Source organism: Puma concolor, chromosome A1 (genome assembly GCF_028749965.1).
Source record: "Puma concolor isolate L17-30 chromosome A1, mPumCon1.1.hap2, whole genome shotgun sequence".
Classification (NCBI taxonomy): domain Eukaryota; kingdom Metazoa; phylum Chordata; class Mammalia; order Carnivora; family Felidae; genus Puma; species Puma concolor.
Genome location: NC_141667.1, coordinates 82,811,713 through 82,834,805, shown reverse-complemented (window position 1 = coordinate 82,834,805; position 23,093 = coordinate 82,811,713). Strand labels below are relative to the sequence as shown.

General features: G+C 38.3%; 1 protein-coding gene across 1 annotated transcript in view; it reads left to right on the top strand.

The window, feature by feature from the left end:
* The window catches only part of RHOBTB3 (Rho related BTB domain containing 3), a 58,302-nt gene extending 35,660 nt beyond the window's left edge, over positions 1-22,642 (top strand). Inside the window, exons 9-13 of the mRNA XM_086716218.1 lie at positions 780-900; positions 5,336-5,509; positions 8,861-9,027; positions 14,305-14,401; positions 19,645-22,642. Of these exons, the coding sequence (XP_086572344.1) occupies positions 780-900; positions 5,336-5,509; positions 8,861-9,027; positions 14,305-14,401; positions 19,645-19,760 (675 nt within the window). The 3' untranslated portion in view covers positions 19,761-22,642. The remainder of the gene's footprint in view (positions 1-779; positions 901-5,335; positions 5,510-8,860; positions 9,028-14,304; positions 14,402-19,644) is intronic.
* The last annotated feature ends 451 nt before the right edge of the window (positions 22,643-23,093 follow it).

Sequence of the window (23,093 nt, the reverse complement as noted above, 5' to 3'; positions counted from 1 at the left end):
TTCTGGGGTTGGAACAAAGAAATGTCTGAAAGATTACAGAAAGGATAAACCAAGCGCTAAATCCTAGGTGGAGGCTAGAGATGGGTTGGAGACTGCTAAGTCACACAACCACTATTATTGGAGGCCACCATCTAGAGCAAGCAGATGTGAGAGTGCAGATAGGTGTAGTCATGGAAGAGGTTCTCTGGAACTCTGGATAGGAGATCCAGGCAACCTTTTATAGATTCCAGGAGTCCCAGCTGTGGGTAGAAAGACACTTAGGATTATAAGATTATACATTAAGATGGAGATGAACCTATTCATTACTCTCAGGTATTTTAATGTTGATCCTAGTAGGACATGATTTGATGGGGGAAATGTGTATGCTTTTAAATTACAAACAAATTTTTGTGTATGTACCTTCTTAAAGTGAACAAACACACAGGTTGTATGTAAACATATTTTACTAGGCATTCATAGGAGGTTGGACTGTTGTCTGTTTCCCAGGTAACAGAGGCCTGCATGGATTTGGGACCCCACGTGTCTCAGCCAGCGAAGTGAGTTTTCATTTAGCCGGTTCACTCACTGCTAAGAATACTGCACAGGGCTTATTCTCATGTAGCACATGCCATACTTGAGGGCAAGTTCCCCTGACAGCTATGATCAGAGATGCCGTAGACTAGGTAATCCTTATTTCTTCAGACATTTCAGTACAGTTTTCCAGATTCTCTAACCAACCTATATATATTACCAAAGCATATTGTACATTTCCTTTTTTTTTTTTTTGTCTTCTTTTATAGATAAATTGTCTAAGGAATTGCAAAACTTATCAAGCCAGAAAACCTCTGTGGTTTTATAACACTTCCCTGAAGTTTTTCCTTAATAAACCAATGCTTGCTGATGTTGTCTTTGAAATACAAGGTATGGTTAATTTTTTTGCAAAGTTCATTACTTGTTTTTATTCCTTATTTTCTTACCTAACTCTCTATTTCAGCTTTGAATATTTTAGATGAAGAAATGACTATTCTGTAATGCAGATATAGATTAGTACTGTTTGAATTGCAGCAGAATCTAGGGAAGTGAAAGAAAATTATATTTTCCACTTTTTTTTTACCCTTAACATATGCTTCATTAACTTTTAGGGACCAGTGTGCAATGGAATGAATTGTAGTATCACCTCATTGTGTATTTTTGTCTGTGTATTTCTTTAAGATGCTACTTCTTGAGTCACCTGAAACCAGCCCCCTTTACATTGTATTACCTGTAACTGGTTCGGTTCTTTTTATTTGAGCAAAAGGAACTAACTGTGCATTGAGGGTCATGCCCAGCTTACATTAGGCATTGGTAGATATTGCTACACTTATTCGTCACAGTACTCTGAGAATTATCACCAGAGCAACTGAGAGTTGCTTTTTATCTCTGTAGGAAAGTAATGCTGCCTAATTTTAATAACGGTAAGCTGTTTTAATGCCCATTATTGATTATTCGCTTGGATGATTTTGCCACTTGAGTAGATTAAAAGCATAATCATAAAAATGAATAGTCAGGTACCTTTAACTGTGCAAGAAGGCTAGGGGTTGTTTCCAGATGTATTAAATAGAACTTCAGGTGGGCTATTACTAAAAGCAAGATATGATGCTAATTTTATGATAGAAATGGATGGCAGCTAATAGTCACTTGCCTTTTAAAATTTTCCCCCAGAAAGATTCATTTTAACTTTGGCCACTGGCCAAGACAGAATTGGAGACTTTCCCAAGTGCCTTCAGATAAGCTACAGTCAGTGCTGTTTGAAATGTGAGATGAGACATTGAGAATGGGACAATAAGAGTGACCTTGAAATACATAAAGAATGATTTGGGGGGGGAGGAAGCTAACAAGAGACCACATTTGCTTATAATTTGCCTAGGAAGCCTTCACACCAAACATCATGTTAATGTAACCCACCGAAAAGATGTTCGAAGGGAATATGCAACATATGAAAACATATGTTAAGAGAAAAGAAATAAGCAATGATGTGGAGAATTCTTTCTCCTTATAGTCTCTTGCTTTTCTCTCACAATTCTACCTCCTAACCCTTTTGTGGGCATCTGCCCATGGCCCCTACCTATGTGGAGGCTGGGTGCGGGAGGGCCCGCTGTGGGCTGTGCTGATGCTCAGCTCCTGGGCTGTCCTTTGTCTCTCATCAGCTCAAAAACCAAGGCCTCCCAAGGAGCCAGGAGCTGAGACAAGCAGGTATGAGTGGAAGCAGGGTCTAGCAACAGCTTCTCTGCCATCTGGCCACTTGTGGGAGGAGAGGCAAGCTTAGCTTCTGAAGAGTTTGAGGAGAGGAACTCTAGCGTGCAGAAGGGAGCAGTGTTGTCCCCTCTGGAGAAAGGCTGAACCTGAGGTCTGCAACTCGAGCTTTAGCCTTGGCTCTGCATTCCCACAAGAGTGTGTTCTTAGGGCAGTCACTTAACGTGGCTTGCATCGTTAAGTCTTTTCGTTTCCAGAGTGATGAAGGTAAACCATAAGGTTATAAAAGGTCATTTTTAGTGTTGTTAAGCTTGTGGAGGGGGTAGTGGTCAGGACTAGAAAGACCCGGTTGGGATCTTGCATGGGTGCATATTTGCCATATTGGTGTGGCTGCTTTACTTTATATCTGGTCTCTTGTTTCCTTGCCTATAACATGGGGACACTCATTTCTGCCTGGTAGAGCAGTCATGAGGATTGAGATGGTGCATTATTATAAAAGTATATTTAAAGGCCTGATGGTACATACTCTAAGGCTCTCTTGTCCTAGGCAAGTTTCCTGTTTTCATAGTAAAACAGAAACATTCTAAACATTTGATTTTTGAAACCTGGAAAGTAATGTGAAGAAGGTATGACAAATGTAGGATTTTATTTTCATAAATAATAAAAACAAAGATCTTTGATAATCTGCGTTATTAGAAAACTTGGGATTTTAAATTTTATTTCGGTCTTAAACATTCTTTCTTAAAAAAAAGTTTTGGGGATCCTGGGTGGTTCAGTTGATTGAGTGTCCTACTTTGGCTCAGGTCATGATCTCACGGTTCATGAGTTTGAGCCCCGAGTCCGGCTCTGTGCTGACAGCTCAGAGCCTGGAGCCTTCTTCAGATTCTGTGTCTCCGTCTCTCTCTGCCCCTCCCCTACTCGTGCTCAAAATAAATAAACATTAAAAAAAATTTTTTTTAAGTCTAAAACTAACAGAAATTAAATACTACAAAAGGAAAGTTACTTTAGGCCTTGATATTTTCAAAGAACATGTTTATCTTTTAACTAGAAAATTGATGCTTTTTTTCTCCTTTAATTCTTCAGCTTTATCTTACTGCTGGTTGGTATAAAAGCCCTGGATTGTGTTCATTCAGCATATTTTATACAGTGTTTCTATATTTATACAGTTTATATACTATGTTGAAAAATGTGACTGTACTGAGGTATAGTGTTACAGTTTCACAATAGAACAATTTATAATACCGAACAGTAGTTTGAAAAGGTGAGAAACAGAAGTTGTGGTTTTCTTAACTGGAGATATAACGGTTTTCCAAACCAAATTCCGAGCTTGAAATGGGCTGAAAATGCTTTAATGAGTGTTTTGTTGCTAGTTTTGTAACTCTGTTGGAACTATATTATCAATGGAAAATTTCTGTTAAAATTACAAGGTTACTTATCAAATTCTTTCCCCATCTCCTGTCCACTTGGCATTTTTGGTCAATCTTAAATCCCTCCTCTCAACCCAAATATTATAAAATTAAGCAATGCTTCTCATTTTCCTTCTCTTTTTCTTCAATAGTTCACTACTTAATATTTTTAAACCTTAGAATTACAAGTCCAATTGTATTACCTGTTTGAATTTTTTGTCAATTGCTGTGTACAGAGCTCTCCAGCATGTTTAATCGTGGAAACCACCCATCGGTGGACACAGGCCACCTAATGGCAAAAGGGCAGGGAAGGGAAGGAGCAAAGAGGGGATGATGCCTGCTAGCAGGTGTGTGATGGCCCGGTAGCAATGCTCACTATTATGTAGCCTCTTCTCCCTGCTCCTGTGGGAGGTGCATTTGTGCAAATCATAGCTCTAAGCCCTGAGCTCAGAATTGGCAATGGTGGGCATTGTTTGTGAATCGTACTGACTTTGGAGAAAGTCACTGGGCTTAGGTGGAACTCTTCCCTTCTTTTCTGAACCTGAAGGTGTTTTGCTTGGACCTGAACAGGCTGAGTAATCCAATCATTATAAATATTTTAGAGAAGAATATATGCTCCTGAGAGGTAGGAGACTTTAAGGACGTATAGGCGAAGACTCTTGGGCAGAGTGGAGTGGTTTGGCCCATACTTTTTCTAAGTCTTCCTCATTCACACCGGCTGTGGTGTCTTGCACCAAACTAAAAGCTTGACTGCCCGAAAGCAGGGTAGTTTTGTCTTCCTCATCTTTGTATCTTTAATACTTAACACAGTGATTGGCTCATGGTGGCTGCTCAGAAATGGTGTGTGAAGCTGATCTAGACTGAACTGAAGGCTGCTGTGGATTCATGGTCTTCTAAGGTGGTGGGAGTGGTGACAAGTGCTTCTCCACCCACATGCCATCTGGTGCTGCCTTGGTGTGGTGGCACAGTAGCTGCAGACCTTAGCAGGCTTTCACTAGAGAGCCGGTATAGTCTCCTGAGCTTCAGTGAGGGGTATGGGCTGAGGGGCCTTTAAAAGTTAAAGGAGCTCCAGTTCTCCCAGAAGCAGCACTGTTCCCCGAGGAGGTGGTACCCTGGAGAGACACCTGGGGACTAGGTCATTCCCATCCCAAGTCTTCCAGAAGGTCTGAAATGCTCCCCTTGACTCCATAAAAGATCCCCTCACCATACTTGCTGTATGTAACACATGGACTGCTTAAGCCAAGGGACAGTTCACTTTCTACAGTTTCTTGTTTCTGATAAGGGGAGGCCTGGCCCGGACCTGCTCTTTGAATGTGTCCAAGACGGGCAATGGCAGTGTTTTCTTGGGAGGCACATGGGTAAGAATGGGTGATGGTATTTCAAGCCAATTGCAAAGGATACATGTTTCATTATAAAAATAGGAAGCAAAATATTTCATGTCAGTGTTTCTGTCTTCAGAAAATATGAACTAAGTAGCAAATAATTGCCAGTCTTAATTTCCTGTCTTCTAATTGTTGGTTTCAAAGTCATTTTTGAACTCTTTGTTTTTCAAATAAAAACTAAAACGTTTCTGGTTAATGCTGGTCATCTCCCCAAAATTTGCTTTCTGACATCAGCTTAGCTGTACTTAATGCAATACCACTGTCATCAAAAGGACAATTGCTAGACTAAGAATTCTGCAAGTTTATGTAACTTTGTTTCCCCTTTGAACCTTGCAGGTACAACAGTGCCAGCCCACAGGGCTATCCTGGTGGCCCGTTGTGAAGTGATGGCAGCTATGTTTAATGGGAATTACATGGAAGCAAAAAGTGTTCTGATTCCAGTTTATGGAGTTTCCAAAGAGACTTTCTTGTCATTCTTAGAATATCTATACACAGACTCCTGTTGCCCAGGTGAGCAGTATAAATATTGAGTAATATCTCCTAATTCTTTATTTCCTTGTCACTCATTTTGATAAATTGCATTCTGTGAAATTTGTTTTTGTGTAAGACTTATCAGAGTTGACATCATGGCGTGTGCTAATCAGGTGGAGGTGGTGTTGGGATAACAGTGAGTTTTCGGTCAGCTCAGGTGGAGGAGCAGTGGTTGGGCACCTCTTTCAGGCTTTCAGACTCAGGCATAAGTCCCAGCCAGCACCAATAGTGTGGTGATTCTGTGGGCACCCTAGAAATGGAGGTGTCTGATGGTCCCCAGTGACCACTCTAATTCTATAGATTGGGACAGAGAGCTCCTTGGAGGACTATCCTTCCATAAAGAGAAGAGGGTTAGGTAGTTGCTTTTATGGCTCTAACTTCTGATTGAGGCATTTTCAAGGACTTTGGATATTCTGAGACCCCCCCCCCCCACTTAGTTATCTGTGGCCCAGAGAATGTGGGTTTTTTTTTTTAAGGCCTTCTTCTGACTTTTAAAGTCATATTCTCCTTAAGCTAACTTGTCCAAAAACTTTATCTAAGATGTTTAGGATGCCTAGTGGACTATAGGATTTATTTCCCTACTCACTGACTTAAGACTGTATTTGTCTAAGAACTAATCATCTTTGGCAGCTGCAGGTTGGAACAGATCTTGTAGGTTTTTTCCAGCTGCGGTGGTGGTGGGGTGGGGAAGTAGAGGGGAGGGGGTCCTTGGAGAAATTGCAAAATCCTTTCAAAAGGCCTAGAGCCTTGGGATGCAGGAAGCCCCTTTAATTAGTCTTCGCCCTCTGGCCACCAGATGGCTCCCACCACAAACAGGACCAGAGTAAAATCTCTGGTGGTTTACTTCATTCTGGAGCCCATGACCTTGATAACAGAACCTGGCCTAGCGAAGATAAAAAGAAAACACACATTTCAGACCATCCCTCTCTTCAGATTTATTGCTTTCGAAGATTTCCCAGTGTGTTATTAAAATCTCTTAAGTTTTAAACAAGTCATGAGCCCTCTAGTGAAAGGTTTAGAAGATAAAAAAAAGAAAATTCCTTTTTTAAAAAGAAAAAAAATTTTTTAATGTTTGTTTATTTTTTAGAGAGAACAAGTGGAGGAGGGGCAGAGAGAGAGAGAGAGAGGGAGACACAGAATCTGAAGCAGACTCCAGGCTCTGAGCTGTCAGCCCAGAACCCGACACGGGAATCCAGCTCACAAACCTTGAGACTATGACCTGAGCCGAAGTCCAATGTTCACCCGACTGAGCCACCCAGGCGCCCCAGAAAATTCCTTTTTTTAACTGAATTAATTCTGGTCTTGCAGCGAGCTGTACAGTACTTTGGAGCCAGTTATAGTTGCTACTGTCAGTGTTAAAGACTGGCTTATCATTTTTGCTTGATAAAAAGGAAAGATCAATTCTCATCAGAATGTGTGTTATTGTTTATTTCATTATTTGAGTACTGGCAAATTTGTATATTAAATAAAAACTTGGACCCACATTTAAAATAAGAAAAGTTCATTTTGGGGCGCCTGGGTGGCTCAGTCGGTTAAGTGGCTGACTTCGGCTCAGGTCATGATCTCACGGTCCGTGAGTTCGAGCCCTGCGTTGGGCTTTGTGCTGACTGCCCAGAGCCTGGAGCCTGTTTCAGATTCTGTGTCTCCCTCTCTCTCTGACCCTCCCCCGTTCATGCTCTGTCTCTCTCTGTCTCAAAAATAAATAAACGTTAAAAAAGAAAAAATTTAAAAATAAATAAAAAAAAAAAAAAGAAAAGTTCGTTTCTCAATCATCCTCCCACTAGAGTAATTGAAGCTTCAAATTTTAGGTTTTCTCTTACTAATTACAAAAATGCTCAGAGAAGTGCGAATAACTATAGGACAAAACACTTTAAAAGTCGGTAAAAGGTGTGGGGAGAAAGTGAGTCAAAATGAATAGTCAAAAAGCAGATCAGATACTAAAATGTTTGCATTGGGAAAGAAAGGTAATCTAAGTTAAGTATTGATCATACACAGTGTTCTTGTTTCCTAGCTACAAAACAATGTGAGGAATTTAAGGAGGGGTTAGAAAGAGAATTACCTGAAAAATCACTTAGAAGGAAGAGTTTAAAAAACAACAATAATAACAAGAGGTGCCTAGGTGGCTCAGTTGGTTAAGTGCTGACTTCAGCTAGGGTCATGGTCTCATGGTTTGTTTCCTGAGTTCAAGCCCCATGTCGGGCTCTTTGGTGACAGCTCAGGGCCTGGAGCCTGCTTTGGATTCTGTTTCCCTTTCTCTCCCTGCCTCTCCCCTGCTCGTACTCTGTCTCTGTGTCTCTCTCAAAAATAAAAAAAACAACATTAAAATTTTTTTTTTAATAATTAATTAAAATAGCATAACCTGAGTGATTTCCAGGGGCTAAGGGAAGGGGGAAATGGGGAGTTATTGCTTAATGGGTGCGAAGTTTTGGTTTGGGAAGAAAAAGGTTCTAGAGAAGGATGATGATGATGGTTAGATAACAATGTGGATGTACTTCAATGCCACTGAGCCATACACTTTAAAATGGTTAATGATAAATTTTATGACATGTTTGTTTTACCACAATATAAACAAACAAACCTGGGAGTAAAGGCAAGAGAGGAAAAATTTGCAAGGATTTAGTTTAGCTAGTAGAAGGAATTACACAGTAGCCTGAGAATTGGTTATTAAGGGCAATTGTAGATTCTCCTTCTCTGAAGAATTAAAAAAAAACAAACAAAAACAAAAATCGAAAAAACAATGGGGGCGCCTGGATGGCTCATTCGGTTAAGCTTCTAACTCTTGATTTTGGCTCAGATCATGATCTCACAGTTCTTGAGATAGAGCCCTGAGGGGGCTCTGCGCTGACAGTGTGAAGCCTGTTTGAGATTCTCTCTCTCCCTCTCTCTCTGCCCTTCTCCTGCCTGTGCTCTCTCTCAAAATAAATAAATAAACTTAAAACAAACAAAAAAACATCGAGAAGATTCACTCTGGAGTGTAAAGGCTTAAATTAATTTTTTTTTTTTTTTAAAACGGCCTAATAGGGGTGCCTGGCTGACTCAGTGGGTGGAGAGTGGGACTCTTGATCTCAGTGTTGTGAGTTCAAGCCGTGTCGGGCATAGAGATTACTTAAAAACAAAATCTTAAAATTAAAAAAATAAATAAAATGGCATAATAGTGTATAATGCAGACTCACTCCCTCAAAGCTTTTCTGTGCATTCTATTGTGCATTGGATGATATGGTCAGCAGTTTTTGTTGTTGGTGGTGGTTTGCCTGTTGTTGTTGTTTCGTTTCAGGTCATAAAAGAAATGGCTTTATTGTCCATTTTCTCTTATTTCCCTTCCCACATCAGCTGGCATTTTTCAGGCTATGTGTCTTCTGATCTGTGCTGAGATGTATCAGGTGTCCAGACTGCAGCACATCTGTGAGCTGTTCATCATCACACAGCTGCAGAGCATGCCAAGCAGGGAACTGGCGTCCATGAACCTGGATATAGTTGACCTGCTCAAGAAAGCCAAGGTAATTGGCCCTATGCATCTGGTTGTTGGTTTAAAAAAAAAATCTTCTGAAAATTATACTTAAAAAATGTTTCTGCTTATGGAGAGATTTATTAGTGTTTGTCTTAGTCTGGAAGTTTGGTGAAATGAGGGTAAAGTGCCCTCACAGCAATTTCTGTGGCTAGACAATTTTGAAGCATACGATTTTTGCACAGTCCTTTTCTAAGGAGGTCGAATTTGCTGATAGGAAATGTTCCAACTGAATGGCAGCCTCTATTAGAGTCATTTAAATATGTTGCTTTACTATGCCATATAGGTATCATAGGAAATGGAATTTACATTGCATTTCCCCCATTCACATCTTAGGGTTCATGAAAGACAAGTGATAGAATTGGTCTGTACACACTGATAGAGATGGTTAGGCTAAACTCATTTATTTGTTCATTCATCCATCCTTCCACTTCAGGGACATGTTTTGAAGTTCCCAGTTGTTTGTAGGAAGTATTGGTTTACTTCATTAATCTTTGCAAATGCCTTTTGTTGATCTGGCTCGTGGTATCATGAATATATTCAGTAAAAATGTGTCAGGTGACAGTCACTCCTACTTTCTGGCACACTGTACTTTCTGGCTTCTTCTAAGCTTAGAGCCATTTTGTTTTTAAGGACTGTATTCCTACACATTCTAGGGAACAGAGTTTACATAGTTAAGCTAATTGTGAATAACTGCAGGTACAAAGATCCTACAGTATGATCTATAAATAAACTCAGATCTATAAATAAACTCAGTCTGCCTTTTTGAAATCTCCTTCTGGAACTTGGAGATACTGTTACAGTCAGAAATCTGCTGTTTCCTCATTCCAACTCTTTTATTCCTAGGAGTAAGAAATGTATCCAGACATGTCAACCTACCCTTGGTTATTCTACCTTTCTATCCCCTGTCTTATGAGATTTTTAGGGCTTACAGCAGTCATGGAATATAATGGTATTGAACTTACAGTGGGCTGAACCTTCTGGTCTCTTTTACAGGAATATATTTGACCCATCTTTGGAGACTATCAGGACTTTGTAAAATATTGTCTGGCATACAACAAACATATTGGCTATCCCTATCAGTTTTGATATCCAAAATTAGAAAAATATAATCACTTTGTTTTCAGGTTGCTAAAATGGAGCCACATAATGGGGCCAAGGACAGACTCTGACAGCTAAACGCTTGCCTCCAGGTTGGAATGAATTCATTTAAGCAACATGTATATTTCTGGGTTTGGATGGAATTCATTTAAAGCATCTTACTGTCTCCTTAATGATTTGGGGGTTCATTTCTTTCATAATCAAATCTCAACATTGTATGTAGTTAATTTTAAAAATAAAAACGAATTTACAAAACCGAGTAACCTTTTGCACATGGTTGGAGCTTGGGGCCGAGGCTGTTGGCTGGCCGATGAATGCACAAGTGCAGTATGCTGCGTGAGGGCAAGTCTTGCCAACACCGCAAGGGTCTCTAGCCCAGTGAGTAGACTTTGGTAGTAATTCCTATTGCAAGTAAAAGAGAACAAAACAAAAAGAAAAGAAAAAAACCCCACAACACCGAGTAACTTTGATCTTTGTAATAATCTTTACACTGAGTGTGGGATAAATAGCTACCCTCTAGATTTAGTTTAAAAATTCTCTTTTGTCCTTTTTAGTATTTTCACAACCTCAGTTCATTTCTAGTGTGTCATTTTCATACTATTCTAAGAAGTCTGTGAGACAAAAAACATGCTCATGAGCTTCTCTTTCCTTATCTTGTAGTATCCTGTTAGTTCAAAGAACTTCTTGTATGCTTGCATGGATTTTTTAGGTGCCTCCGTCCCCCAAACACACACAAACACATGCACACATGCACATACGTATATGTTTCCTCACCAGTGTCATTGATGATTGTTTTGTCAGACATTTTTTCCCTGACTGTGTGGTTTTGATTATGTAATTATCTTTACTTATTTCTCTTCAGTTTTAAAAGTGTAAGATACCAGAGGTGCCTGAGTGGCTCAGTCGGTTAAGCGTCTGACTTCAGCTCAGGCCATGATCTCACAGTTTGTGGGTTCGAGCCCCTCATCAGGCGCTGAGCTGACTGCCCAGAGTCTGGAACCTGATTTGGATTCTGTGTCTCCCTCTCTCTGCCTTTCCCCAACTCACACTGTCTCTCTGTCTCTCAAAAATGAATAAACGTTAAAAAGAATGAAAATAAAAATAAAAGTGTAAGATACCAACTCCTTTGGAATTTTATTCTTTGTTTCTGAAGACTATTCTATTTTCTAGGATTAAGTCTCCATTTACCAGTCTTCCTTTATTCTAGTCTATTCTATTCTGGTCCCTAACTTGGCGATTTACAAATCCAAGGTAATAGGATAATTTTCTTGCTCAGTTGTCTTTGAAGTTCCTAGTTTGAGGCTTTAGTTCACCAACCAGTTCATACTGTTGGTCAAAATTTAGTTAAACTTTGCTTCATTGTTTTTCTAATAGAAGGGGAAACTGTCTTTTAGCAGAATTAGACTTTGAGTAGCTTTCTGAATAAGCAAGGTTTCCGATCACTCTGTTATCCTCTCTGCTAGTTTTGTAGTGTTTATCAGGAAAGCGTCCTTCATACCTTCCATGTGGTGGAGCAGTTTGGTGTTCTGTTACTTGGCCTTCTCTAACCTTTCTGGGTTCGTTACCATGATTCTACCTTCAGGTTAGTATCTGTCCATCAAGTTGGACTCTAAAATACAAAAGAAGCTTCTTTCCCTAAATCAGATTAATTTCTCTGAATTGAAGTAAAGATCTCCTTAGCCCTACTCCCTTTTAAATCCTATCTAGCCAAACATTGGTGATTCCTGTGAAGTCCTGTTAACTCTCATCTTAAAGTTTTAAACTCCTTATCTTACTTACGATCTATGCATTAATATTTGGCTGCTTTAGGCCACCAGTTTGGTTTCTGGCCTTTTCCTCGTGAGTTTCTGGGTGTTTTCTCCACCATTATTATTCTTCACAGAACTATTAAATGCTATAGCATTTGATTTATAGTATTTTTATTCTGTTATTTATTTCAGTTTAAACCTAGCACATATTTTTCCAGAAAAGTAGTTCTTACAGTGAAATGCATTCTGTCTCTGGCTAAAAGCCTACAATTGTGACATCTTAAATCTTGGTCAAAAATAAAATTCTGCATTATAACCATGTTTTTATAGCCAGCTATTCATTTCAGTGATCTTCGTTCTATTTAAAGTCACAGCCCTTAGGTCATTTTCTGAACTTTTATTTGTGGGTTATCTTCTCTGGGTTAATCATCTGATAGTCTGCTGGCTTCTGTTAAAATAGCTGCACATTCTTATTCTGTCTCCTTGAGATCACTCACATTTGCTAAAAGATAAGGTGAATAAAAATTGTTAAAATGTGACGTGGTCATAGCTGAATTAAAGTGTCTTGCACAAAGTGTCAGAATTTGTGATTTTGTATAATGAAAATCAGAGGGACCTCTGGGTTTACATGTGAAAATATTCCCACATTATAACTTTTTAGAAGAGCAATACTGGAGTTTCCTCCTTAAGATTTGAGATTATAAATTTTTCTTCAATTTCTCATTACTTATTGCTTATGTTTTTGAGCTTCCCTTTTTTTTTAATTTTTTTTATGTTTTTTATTTTATTTTTGAGACAGAGACAGAGCATGAACAGGGGAGGGTTAGAGAGAGAGGGAGATACAGAATCTGAAGCAGGCTCCAGGCTCTGAGCTGTTAGCACAGAGCCTGACGCGGGGCTCGAACTCACAGACGGTGAGATCATGACCTGAGCCGAAGTCGGAAGCTCAACCGACTGAGCCACCCAGGCGCCCCTGAGCTTCCCTTTTAAGAGCTATATTTAGCATAAAGGTGGGAACAACCTAAATGCCCATCAATAGATGAGTGAATAAATAAAATGTGGCATGGACATAGGGTGGAATATTACTCAGCTTTAAAAAGGTATGAAAGGGGGCGCCTGCGTGGCGCCGTCGGTTAAGCGTCCGACTTCAGCCAGGTTACGATCTCGCGGTCCGTGAGTTCGAGCCCCGCGTTGGGCTCTGGGCTGATGGCTCAGAGCCTGGAGCCTGTTTCCGATTCTGTGTCTCCCTCTCTCTCTGCCCCTCCCCCGTTCATGCTCTGTATCTCTCTGTCCCAAAAATAAATAAAAAACGTTGAAAAAATAAATACATAAAAATAAAAAGGTATGAAATTTTAATCCATGCTGCAACATAGATGAACCTTGAGGACATTATTCTAAGTAAAATAAACAGAGAAAGCATAACTACTGTCTAATTCAGCGTTTATGAGGTACCTAGAATAGTCAAATTCATAGAAAATAGAGTAGTGGTTACCAGGGACTAGGGGCAGGGGTAAAAGGGGAGTTACTGTTTACTGAGTACCGAGTTTCAGTTTGGGGTGGTAAAAACATTCCGGAAACAGATAGTGGTGACGGTTGCAGAGTAACATGAATGCACTTAATGCCTCTGGTTTCCTTAAAGAAGGTTAAAATGGTAAATTTTATGTTACGTATATTTTACTGCAGTAATAACAAACAGAACTATACTCCTGTATCGAAGCTGTCTGCCAGCAAGTTACTGTAATCTGAATTGAGTGGTTAGATGGATCTCACTGGACTGGCACAAAGGTGATGATGTCATAGCTGTGTTGCTCCGAGTTGCTCCGAGTTTCCCTTCCATTAGCTGTTGAAACTCGGAGTGAGAAACATGCTGGAAATCCTGCTCACTGTTACAGTATATCCTAGTTTGAAGCAACTGTTCAGATAGAACCTTCTCAGAGACATATGTACACGTTGAAACTCATATTTTAGGTTGATGACATTTCCTTCACAAACTATTTTTTGGTTTGCTCCTCAGGTGCACGTGTTCATATTTGGCCAAGTGTGTACCTTTGCTAACCAGAATCTCATCTCTGCAACCCAGACAGAAGTGCAATTGGTGAAGGCCGTGACCTTAGATTAAAAGCTTAAACCAAATCCTCAGGAACCTCAGCCAGTCTTGTTAACTCCTGGTGCAGGTGCCCCTGCTTCAGACGTTTAGCCGCTCCAGCAACTGGAGCTTGTTGTTCATTTGATTTGGTGTCTTCACTGCTATAATTTTATGATTACACGTTAGCAATTCCCCCCCCTTTCCTTTCTGCTCTCAGAGTAGGCGGAAACATGGACACAGTGAGCTCCCAGTGGGGTTCTCGTCGCAGACTGCGCTCCCCGCCTGGTGTCCATGCATGGTCCCTGCATGGTTTCACACTCCATTTCTCTTGCAGTTTCACCACTCCGAGTGCCTCTCAACCTGGCTGCTCCATTTCATCGCCACGAACTACCTCATCTTCAGCCAAAAGCCTGAGTTTCAGGATCTTTCAGGTAGGTTGCTAATTACTGTTTTGAAAAGAAAACTGTTTTTGTTCTTAGATTTGAGACATAACTTGTAGGAATTGTAGCTGTTAAAAAACAAAAAGTTAAAAAAAAAAAGTCAACATCATATAGTCCTCTAAATATGCGGTGCAGGGGCTCCTGGGTGGCTCAGTTGGTTAAGCATCTGACTCTTGATCTCAGCTCAGGTCTTGATCACAGGGCGGTGGGTTCAAGCCACATGTTGGGCTCTGCGCTGGGTGTAAGCCTATTTAGAAAAAAAAACAAAAACAAAAACACAGTGTGGTAATTGAGGACTCTCTAACTTAGAATCAGCTGGCTATATAAGTAGCTTGACCTGTGTTACACAAGAAGTTTTCTAATGATTGTTTTATAGCTCCATCCATTTTTAAATGCACCTTTTTTCCTGAAGTAGAGAGATAAGGTGACCTCAGGTGGTATTTGGTTGTGATAAACGAGATCTTGGTTTTAATCACCTAAGTCAGAAGCAAAATTTAAATAGTACAGATTTCAAAAATTTTTCTTGTGAAAGAATTGAAACTATCATTTACTGTTTATATCAGTTCTATTGTTCTGATATCTATATTTAAGTATATCTATATAGGAATCCATTATATTACTTGGGAATAACAGGGTTTTTTGTTGATAAATGTTGCAAAACTTACCGAACAGAGAGTATACATAATGTGATCTGTAAGATAAATTATAAACTTTAAAACCAATCACAGTGTGAGTTTCTGAGTACTGCATAAGAAAAAAGAAAATGAGAACAGAACAGTCATCAGAGTAGACAGTTTAGATCCAATGGTTTGCTCATGTTACCTAGAATAGGCTCAAGGAATAATCAAGTTAAAAGGCAAAGGAAATTAAAGATCACCTAGTTAAGTAGTTTCAAACTCTAAACAGGGACGTGTCCTTGGAGATGCCTGAAGGTTTTTTGAAGTGGGGGCAGAGAGCTGGAAGTAGCTGAGGGAAAAGGGAAGGAAGAAGAGAAGGCTGGAATTTGTACTTCTTGGATGCCCCTGCTTTTATATCTTAGAGTTTTCCATAAAGTTTTACTTGTAAAAGATAATTTGCTGCTAACAGGTTTGAAAATCTCTGGTTTCTTTCAGCTTCTTGCACAGTATAGGAAACTAGGAAACACATAGTCTATTTTTGGCAGCTGTATTCAGTTAGGTGACAAACACTGTATACCTATTGGGAGCCTTCTTACATATAATTTAACTATTAGTGCAGTGGGGCAACATAATAAATTAAAGCAGAATATAGAGATTTACTAACCATATACTTTGTGCAAAAAAGAAACAAACCCCTTCCATTCATAAAGATAAAGTCTGCTTCTTGCTGTTAGTGGGGACATTCTTATACAGTTATTCTTTAAGAAGTTCTTTCAAAATGAAATGAGTGAACATTGTGATTTTAGAACCACCTTCATTACTCTGCCTTAGGTCCCCTTCATTTGTAAAAAAAAAAAAAAAAGAATAAGATTATTTTCCACTTACTATCTTGTATAGAAGTATGCCACACAAGGGAGTACTGTTAACAACCTTAGGAGAAAGGTGCTCTATAAATCTGTTGGGTTATAAATTTTTATTTTATTTTATCACTTATACAATTGACTGTGAAGTATGTTATGACTGCCTGGCAGAGTGAGAAGCAGGACTCCAGGGTGTGCTTTAAGAAGGCAGGTGAGAAGATGAGGCAATGTCAGTGACTGTCTTATGTTCCTTGGATGGGAGTTAAGGTATCACGAATGTTCTGATTCACTGGTACCTGTTTATGTTTAGGACCTGCTGTGGTGTGTCATTGTAGGTAGTGAAAAAAGCCCCTGGTGGATAAGGGAGAATTTGCTAATCTAACTTAGTAGTCACAAACTGGAAATCTGTGGGTTGAATGTAGCTGAATATAGTCTGCCAAGTGTCTTATTTGGACCACGTGGTATTACTTTTTTTGCGTGGTCATCATGTAAAAATTATAATAGTTTCCATTTCTGTCTTCTTTTGAAAAGTTGGAAGACCTGGTTACTCTCAGCCCCTCTTCCCACATGGCAGCAACCTGGAACTGAGCAAGTAGCTGCCCTTTTAAAGGACCGTGTCCCCTCCAGAGTATCCTAGTCACCTCTCCTCCTCCCTGTTGCCTTATACTGGACATACTTCACACTGTCACTTGAAGTTGGAAGAGTTCTTGTCACCATCAATTTACAGCTCCCTTAAATAATTTCCCATTTTCGGTTTCAGATATTATCAAATTATTATTGGAATTATGTGAACTGTTTTCTCTCAACTAAAAATTCTTCTTTGAGTGTGTTTAGAAATTGAAAGGTGAGGGGCGCCTGGGTGGCTCAGTTGGTTGAGCATCCAACTTTGGCTCAGGTTATGATCTCGCGGTTCATGAGTTCGAGCCCCACATTGGCGTTGGGCTCTGTGCTGACAGCTCAGAGCCTGGACCCTGCTTCAGATTCTGTGTGTGTGTGTGTGTGTGTGTGGGTGTGTGTGTGCGTGCGTGCGTGTGTGTGTGTGTGTTTCTCTCTCTGCCCCTCCCCCACTCAACACTGTCTCTCTCTCCTTCAAAAGTAAATAAACATTAAAAAAAAAGAAATTGAAAGGTGAGAATAGACAAGATGTCATGTTAATGCTGGCATTGATGCAACAAAACTTAGTTAAATAGCTTTTAAATGTTAGATACATTTTATATGCTGGACTGTTTTGAAAACAAATAACACTACACAGGAATATGAGTTACCCTTGGCATTTATGGATTCATTATTCCCACAGTTTAATTTGGCCCAATATTGTGTTACATATTATATATTGCGAAGCTTTTTTTTGTCTTGTTTTGGTTTTTGTTGGCTGCCAGAGCTCACCTGTGATAACTTTTCTATTTTTTTAAATCTTAACCAAGGGAGTAGTCTTAGGTCACCTTTTCTTCCTAATGAAACTACAGCTAACTTCCTTGAGCTGCTAGATTGTTTCTTTATATCCGTGTCCTGCAGCCTGGATCAGGTCCTCATTAATCTGAATTATAATATATGAGGTCAAACAGTAGATGGAGAAGTGGGAACTGACTTAGCAGAAAGAAACCTAAGTACCCACAGAAGGGAATACTATGAGAAACAAGCTGATTCAGCCAGCAGAATACCAAGAAGCCTTAGAAACCTGAGGGAACAGGTATTTCAGAAAGCAGAATAAGGGTTGGGGCTGAAAGCAGTACTTAGTTGAAAGTTGATGAAGAAGCTTTTGCTGCACTCCATCCCACCCAGGCAGACAACTCCTTCTCCTTCATCATCCTGGAATGGGAGGTTTATTACTGGAGAAATTAAACCAAAAATGTTATAGAATCACAAACGCCAGGTATAGCTGAGAATGGGTTAAGGAGCTGGACTGAAAACTTAGGGGTCATGTGAAATTGTGCATGTTGTATATTTAGCCTCCAGGCTCCTTCTAGGATTTGTGGCAGCCAGGTGTTTGCCTGGCTCCCATACTCTGGGCATGAAATTGAAGCATCTTTCTCTGGCCTCAGAGAAAAAAATATATAGGTGCATTCATTTAGGAATTCTTTCAGTGAACCCAACAAGTATCTGCTCAGTTATTCTACCAGTCAGTAAGTCCTACCCATGACCACAAGATATCCAAATAGCTTTCTAGTGTCTCACTCTTAAATGTAAGGAGATAACCAGGGATCTGCAATTACTTGAGGCAGTGTCCAACATGGAAGACAGATACCAAAACCAAAATAAAATTAATAAACACACAAGAGAAAGAATTTAGAGGCACAAAAAATAGGGAAAAAAACTTTAAAAATTGTAAATGAATATCTTGAAAGAATAAGAGATATAAATCCATAAAGCAGGATAGTTATGAAAAAAAACATATAGAGTTAATAGAGTTTTAGTTTTGCAAGATGAAAAGAGTTCTGGAGATTGGTTGCACAACAATGTGAATGTGCTTAACTGTATACCTAAAAATCGTTAAGATAATAAATTTTATGCTGTGTTTTACCATAAATTTAAAACAATACAGGAACAAGAAATAGTTCTTGGAAATTACAAATATGATAGTAAAAACAAAACAAAAAACCCTAAGTAAATAAAGGAGTTGAAACAACTACATAAGAGTTGAAAAATAAAGATAAGGACATCTCATAAAAAGGAAGACAAACAGCTAAAGAGACAAGAGAGAAAGATTTTTAAAAAACTGGGGGCTCAGTCCAGGAGATGAAGTATCTGAGTAATAGAAGTTAATACAGAATAAAATTGGAGAGAGGAAATTAGCAAAGAAGTAATACATGAAGTTTTCCTAGTACCAAAGGACCCAAGTCTTCAGATTGAAAGGATCTACTAAGTGCTCAGCTTTATAAATGAACAAGGTCCATCACTGGGACATGCAAGAACACTGACTACAAATAGGAAAATCTAAAAGTTTTAAAAGAATACAGATCACTTGCCAAGAACTATGAATCTTAATGGTAACAGAGTTTTCAATAACTTTGGAAACTAGAATGCAGTGGAATTCTGTCTTCGACGTCTTGAGGGAAGTTTTCAACCTAGAATTTGGTACCAAACCAAATTACAATTGTGTGTAAAGAGGATAAAGATGTTTCATCACAAGCATGGTCTCAAAAGTACTTCATATGTACCCCCCTTTTCAGGGAGCTAATAAAGGTTGTGCTTCACTAAAACTAGAAAAGAAACTGAGTGAAGGACCTAGAGTCTACAAGTGGAGGGATCCAACACAAAAGAATGAAGCAGGCCTAGAAAGCAAGAGGGTACAGGGCTCTGAGGAAGGGACGTCTCCAGGGCCATGACAAGACTGGCAGCTGCTACCAGAGTAGTTAGATTATCCGGTGACTGTGGTTGGGTGGAGAATGGAATTGAGAGGATGTTAAAGAGTTTGGAAGAATAAGTCAGCTATAAAGAAAACTAATTAAATGAAAAGGAAGTCTGTTGTCATCTCCAAGAAAAATAAGTCTTATTTGGGAGAAAAACAAAAAGAACATAAATACTACTTGATAAAGAAGTGGGCAAGATGTATATTATCGTAAATTATGTAATATAAATCCTGATGACTGATTTAACCAAAATTATGTTAAACAATTTTGGAAGCATTGAGTGAAGGGCCGAGGATACAGAGCAGAGCTTGGATCCTATCTGTTAAATAAGGAATCAATAGTTAATATCTAAACTTGATCCAAAATAAAATATTTGCAATTAACATTGTTTTTTCTAAAAATTTTAGTGGAAGAACGCAGTTTTGTTGAAAAGCACAGATGGCCATCGAATATGTACTTGAAGCAGCTTGCGGAATACAGGAAGTATATTCACTCCCGGAAGTGTCGTTGCTTAGTAATGTAACCCAGAGCTTTTATATACATACACTTTTTTTTATTTTTATTATTATTATTATTATTGTTGTTATTATTATTATTATTATTATGAAGAATGGGATACCTCTGTGTTCCAGTAAAATTCTGTGACTGAAACCAATATGGGCGTTAAAAAGAATTACCATACAGCTTAATGTGTTTGTTAGTCCTCTGGAAAACAAACAAACCAAACAAACAAACAAACAAACAAAAAACTACTATTGTGATCTTAAAAGGGAACAAAATATACCATAGGCTAAAACTAAGGTGTCACCATCCTAATATATAAAGTTGTTATACAGCTATTTTTTCCCTTTAAGATGCCCTGTTACAGCTTTAGTGATACTAGTACCCCTCCCAGTTAAGAAATGTTTAAATTAAGAAAAAAATCATGTAGGATTAATTTTAAAATTTCATCATGTCTGATTAATTGCTCTATTAAAACAATGGGCATTTTAAAGACCCGGTATGACTATTTCAATAATGAAAATATCTAAGGTAGAGCCGATCAGTCTGAAATTTTAAGGAATAGAAATTTGCATGGAATTTTGAAAGTGAAATGCCACGTGGATTCAAATCAGTGACAATGTTTAAACCATCATGAAAAAAAAATTATTTTTTTATGTGGACAACCCAACTGTGCCACCTTGTCTCTTCTCTGGATTCTGACTGGGCAGGAGATCTAAACAGAGCTGGCTTTAAGGCCATGTAACGTGTGTTAACACAGGGGCCCATGCTTGGTTCAATGCTCTGCCATTGCCACCTTGATATTCTTCATAATATTTAAAGAAAGGCCCTGCATTTTCACTTTGTACTGGGGCCCCCAAATTATGTGTATCTCCTGGCAGGATATGTACTGTATTTCATCGCTCAAACATCATTTTCTCTGAAAGCAAAAAAGAGTCATTGACATCAAGGGAAGAGAAGGAGGCATGCTGGAAGGAAGAAATCACATGGGGTTTCCCATCCTTGGGGAAGTCTCTCCTGCCTCTGCTGCCACCTCCTCAGGCAAGGGAGATGTGTCTTGTGTTGTCTCAGCATTAGAACACTCACAGCTCTGGTTCCATAACAGGTGAACAAATGCTTTCTTGATCATTGTGAGACTAGGATGTTAATAAAAGTGACTGACCAGTGTGACTTTAATGCATCATTTATAAAGATGTTCATAGGAAGAGATGCTTTCTGGAGAATTTGTAAGCAAAGGCTCAAGAGTTTTTTGTTTAGTAACTTACTAAGCTTAGGATGTCAGCAGCTTGAATTGTTTGAATTCTGAGGACCGCAAGGTTATTTAATGAGGAGTAGCATGAATTTTGACCTTCAAGATAACCCAGTAAGTTAAAAGAAAGGATATAAATCAGAGACTCATTACATGTAGAGAAAATGGTACTAGGATAGAATTATAGTGTCTCTTGTATCAAATGTCAACAGAAATAATTACATTAGAAGCTCACAAGCCGAGCGATGGAAGATCAGATTACTATTTATTGTTAACATCATTTTCATTTGTAATTCAGTATTGGGATATAATTTTCTTTTAATTTCTAAGGACTTTCGAGGACACCTAATTTTTCCAGCTATTCAAAGGTTTAATTAAATGGTTTTATACCATAGTATTAGACAAAGTACTATATAGTTAGTCCTTGGATGTATATCAGCACTGTTAGAGTAAGAGAGTAAAAATGCCCTATATATATTTTTAATTAGATTGTATTGATGAAGGTTACTGGAATGCATTTTATGTTTTTTGTATGTTAATCACTTGGGTTCATCAACTATTGGCAAATCCCACTTGACAAGGATAAGCATTGTAAAGAATAAATACTACAGTAGATTTCTAGAAATTCATCATATTTAAGGTCTTTTAAAACACAATAGTCTTATGTTCTTCCTAAGCGTAGTCTTACCCTGTGTGAATTACAGCACTTAATGTTCTAAATCAGTAACTTTTAATCTAGGAAATTGAAAAAATATTAAGTTCTAAAGCAAAAGAAAGTATTTCTTGAAAATACTTGTAAATCTAACATTTACCTAGACCATAGATACTATTTTAGGTTGTTTGACCTGAGTGGAAGTTAGGTTTGGAAGCTGGTGCTCTGTTAGTGTTGAGCATGTAGTTTTTATTATGAAAGTGCTTTACCACCTGTGTGAGTGACTCAGACACACTGATGTCATGGCTCTTCAGAACTAGTCAGAACAGTAATCAAATTAGTTTTTAAACCTAGACTCTTCAATACCTTTGAATTAACTCAATTTAAAATAACAGGAAATTTAAAAATATTTATCAACTATCTTGGAGAAATGAGTGCTCTTTTTGAATTTTTTTTAAATTGAAAGATTATTTCTAGATGAATGTATGCTTTGTGCACATCTCTGCTTCAGTATATTTACCAATCATTTTAATTAGAGAAGATACTGTGTGGTAGAACTAAGGCCTTTTCTTTATGGGCCAAGTTTTCACCTTATATAACCCTTTGTATACTTCTGACCACTCTCTGTTCATATTATAAGAGAGTAGGCTTGTAAAATAGACGTTTCAGTAACATAACTGAAATTCACCCTGTCCAAGCCAGCATGGTGGCTTCATATTGGACAGTAACAGAAAACTGAAGAATTGGATAAATTTAACTTCTAACACAGCTGAACTTTTCAATTGTAATTTTAAAAACTACACTACACTGACATAGTTAATTAGAAAAAAATTTTCCTCAAGAGTACTTTATTTTATTTAAAGCATCTGTTTAATTCAATCTTTAATAATTTTGCTAAGAAGGGTATGTGTGTATTTTAATATAGCCTGACCTGGATTTATATGTTTTTAGTTTTAGTATTTAACATTTTGTAACAAATAAACTTTTTTTAAAACAAGTTTAACATAGCGTCCTGCAATTATTTTACCTTGGATGTTGAAATGCTGAAATAAATTTGGGAATACTGCATGTGTTTCTCACGCATAATTATGTTTCACAGATAATTTCCATTACATAGAAGATACTTAGAATATTGCTGATGTTGCTGATGTCTATGATGAGATAAAGAAATTTATATTTCCCTTTAACAGCTGCTACTGGCATTTCTCTTACCAAAATAACTGCCTTTATTTAGAAAAATGCTTTGATAATTATTTAGCATAGAAGTAAGCCCTGTGGCTTGAGTGTTGGCTGAGGCCAAGACTTTTGAGAAATATGAAGCCGTTCTGCATAATATAGGGTTAAGAAATTGGAACTTTCCAACAAAATGAAAAGGCAAGCCACTGAATGGGAGAAAATATTTGCAAATCATTTATCTTATGAGTTAATATCCAAAATCTGTAAAGAACTCCTAT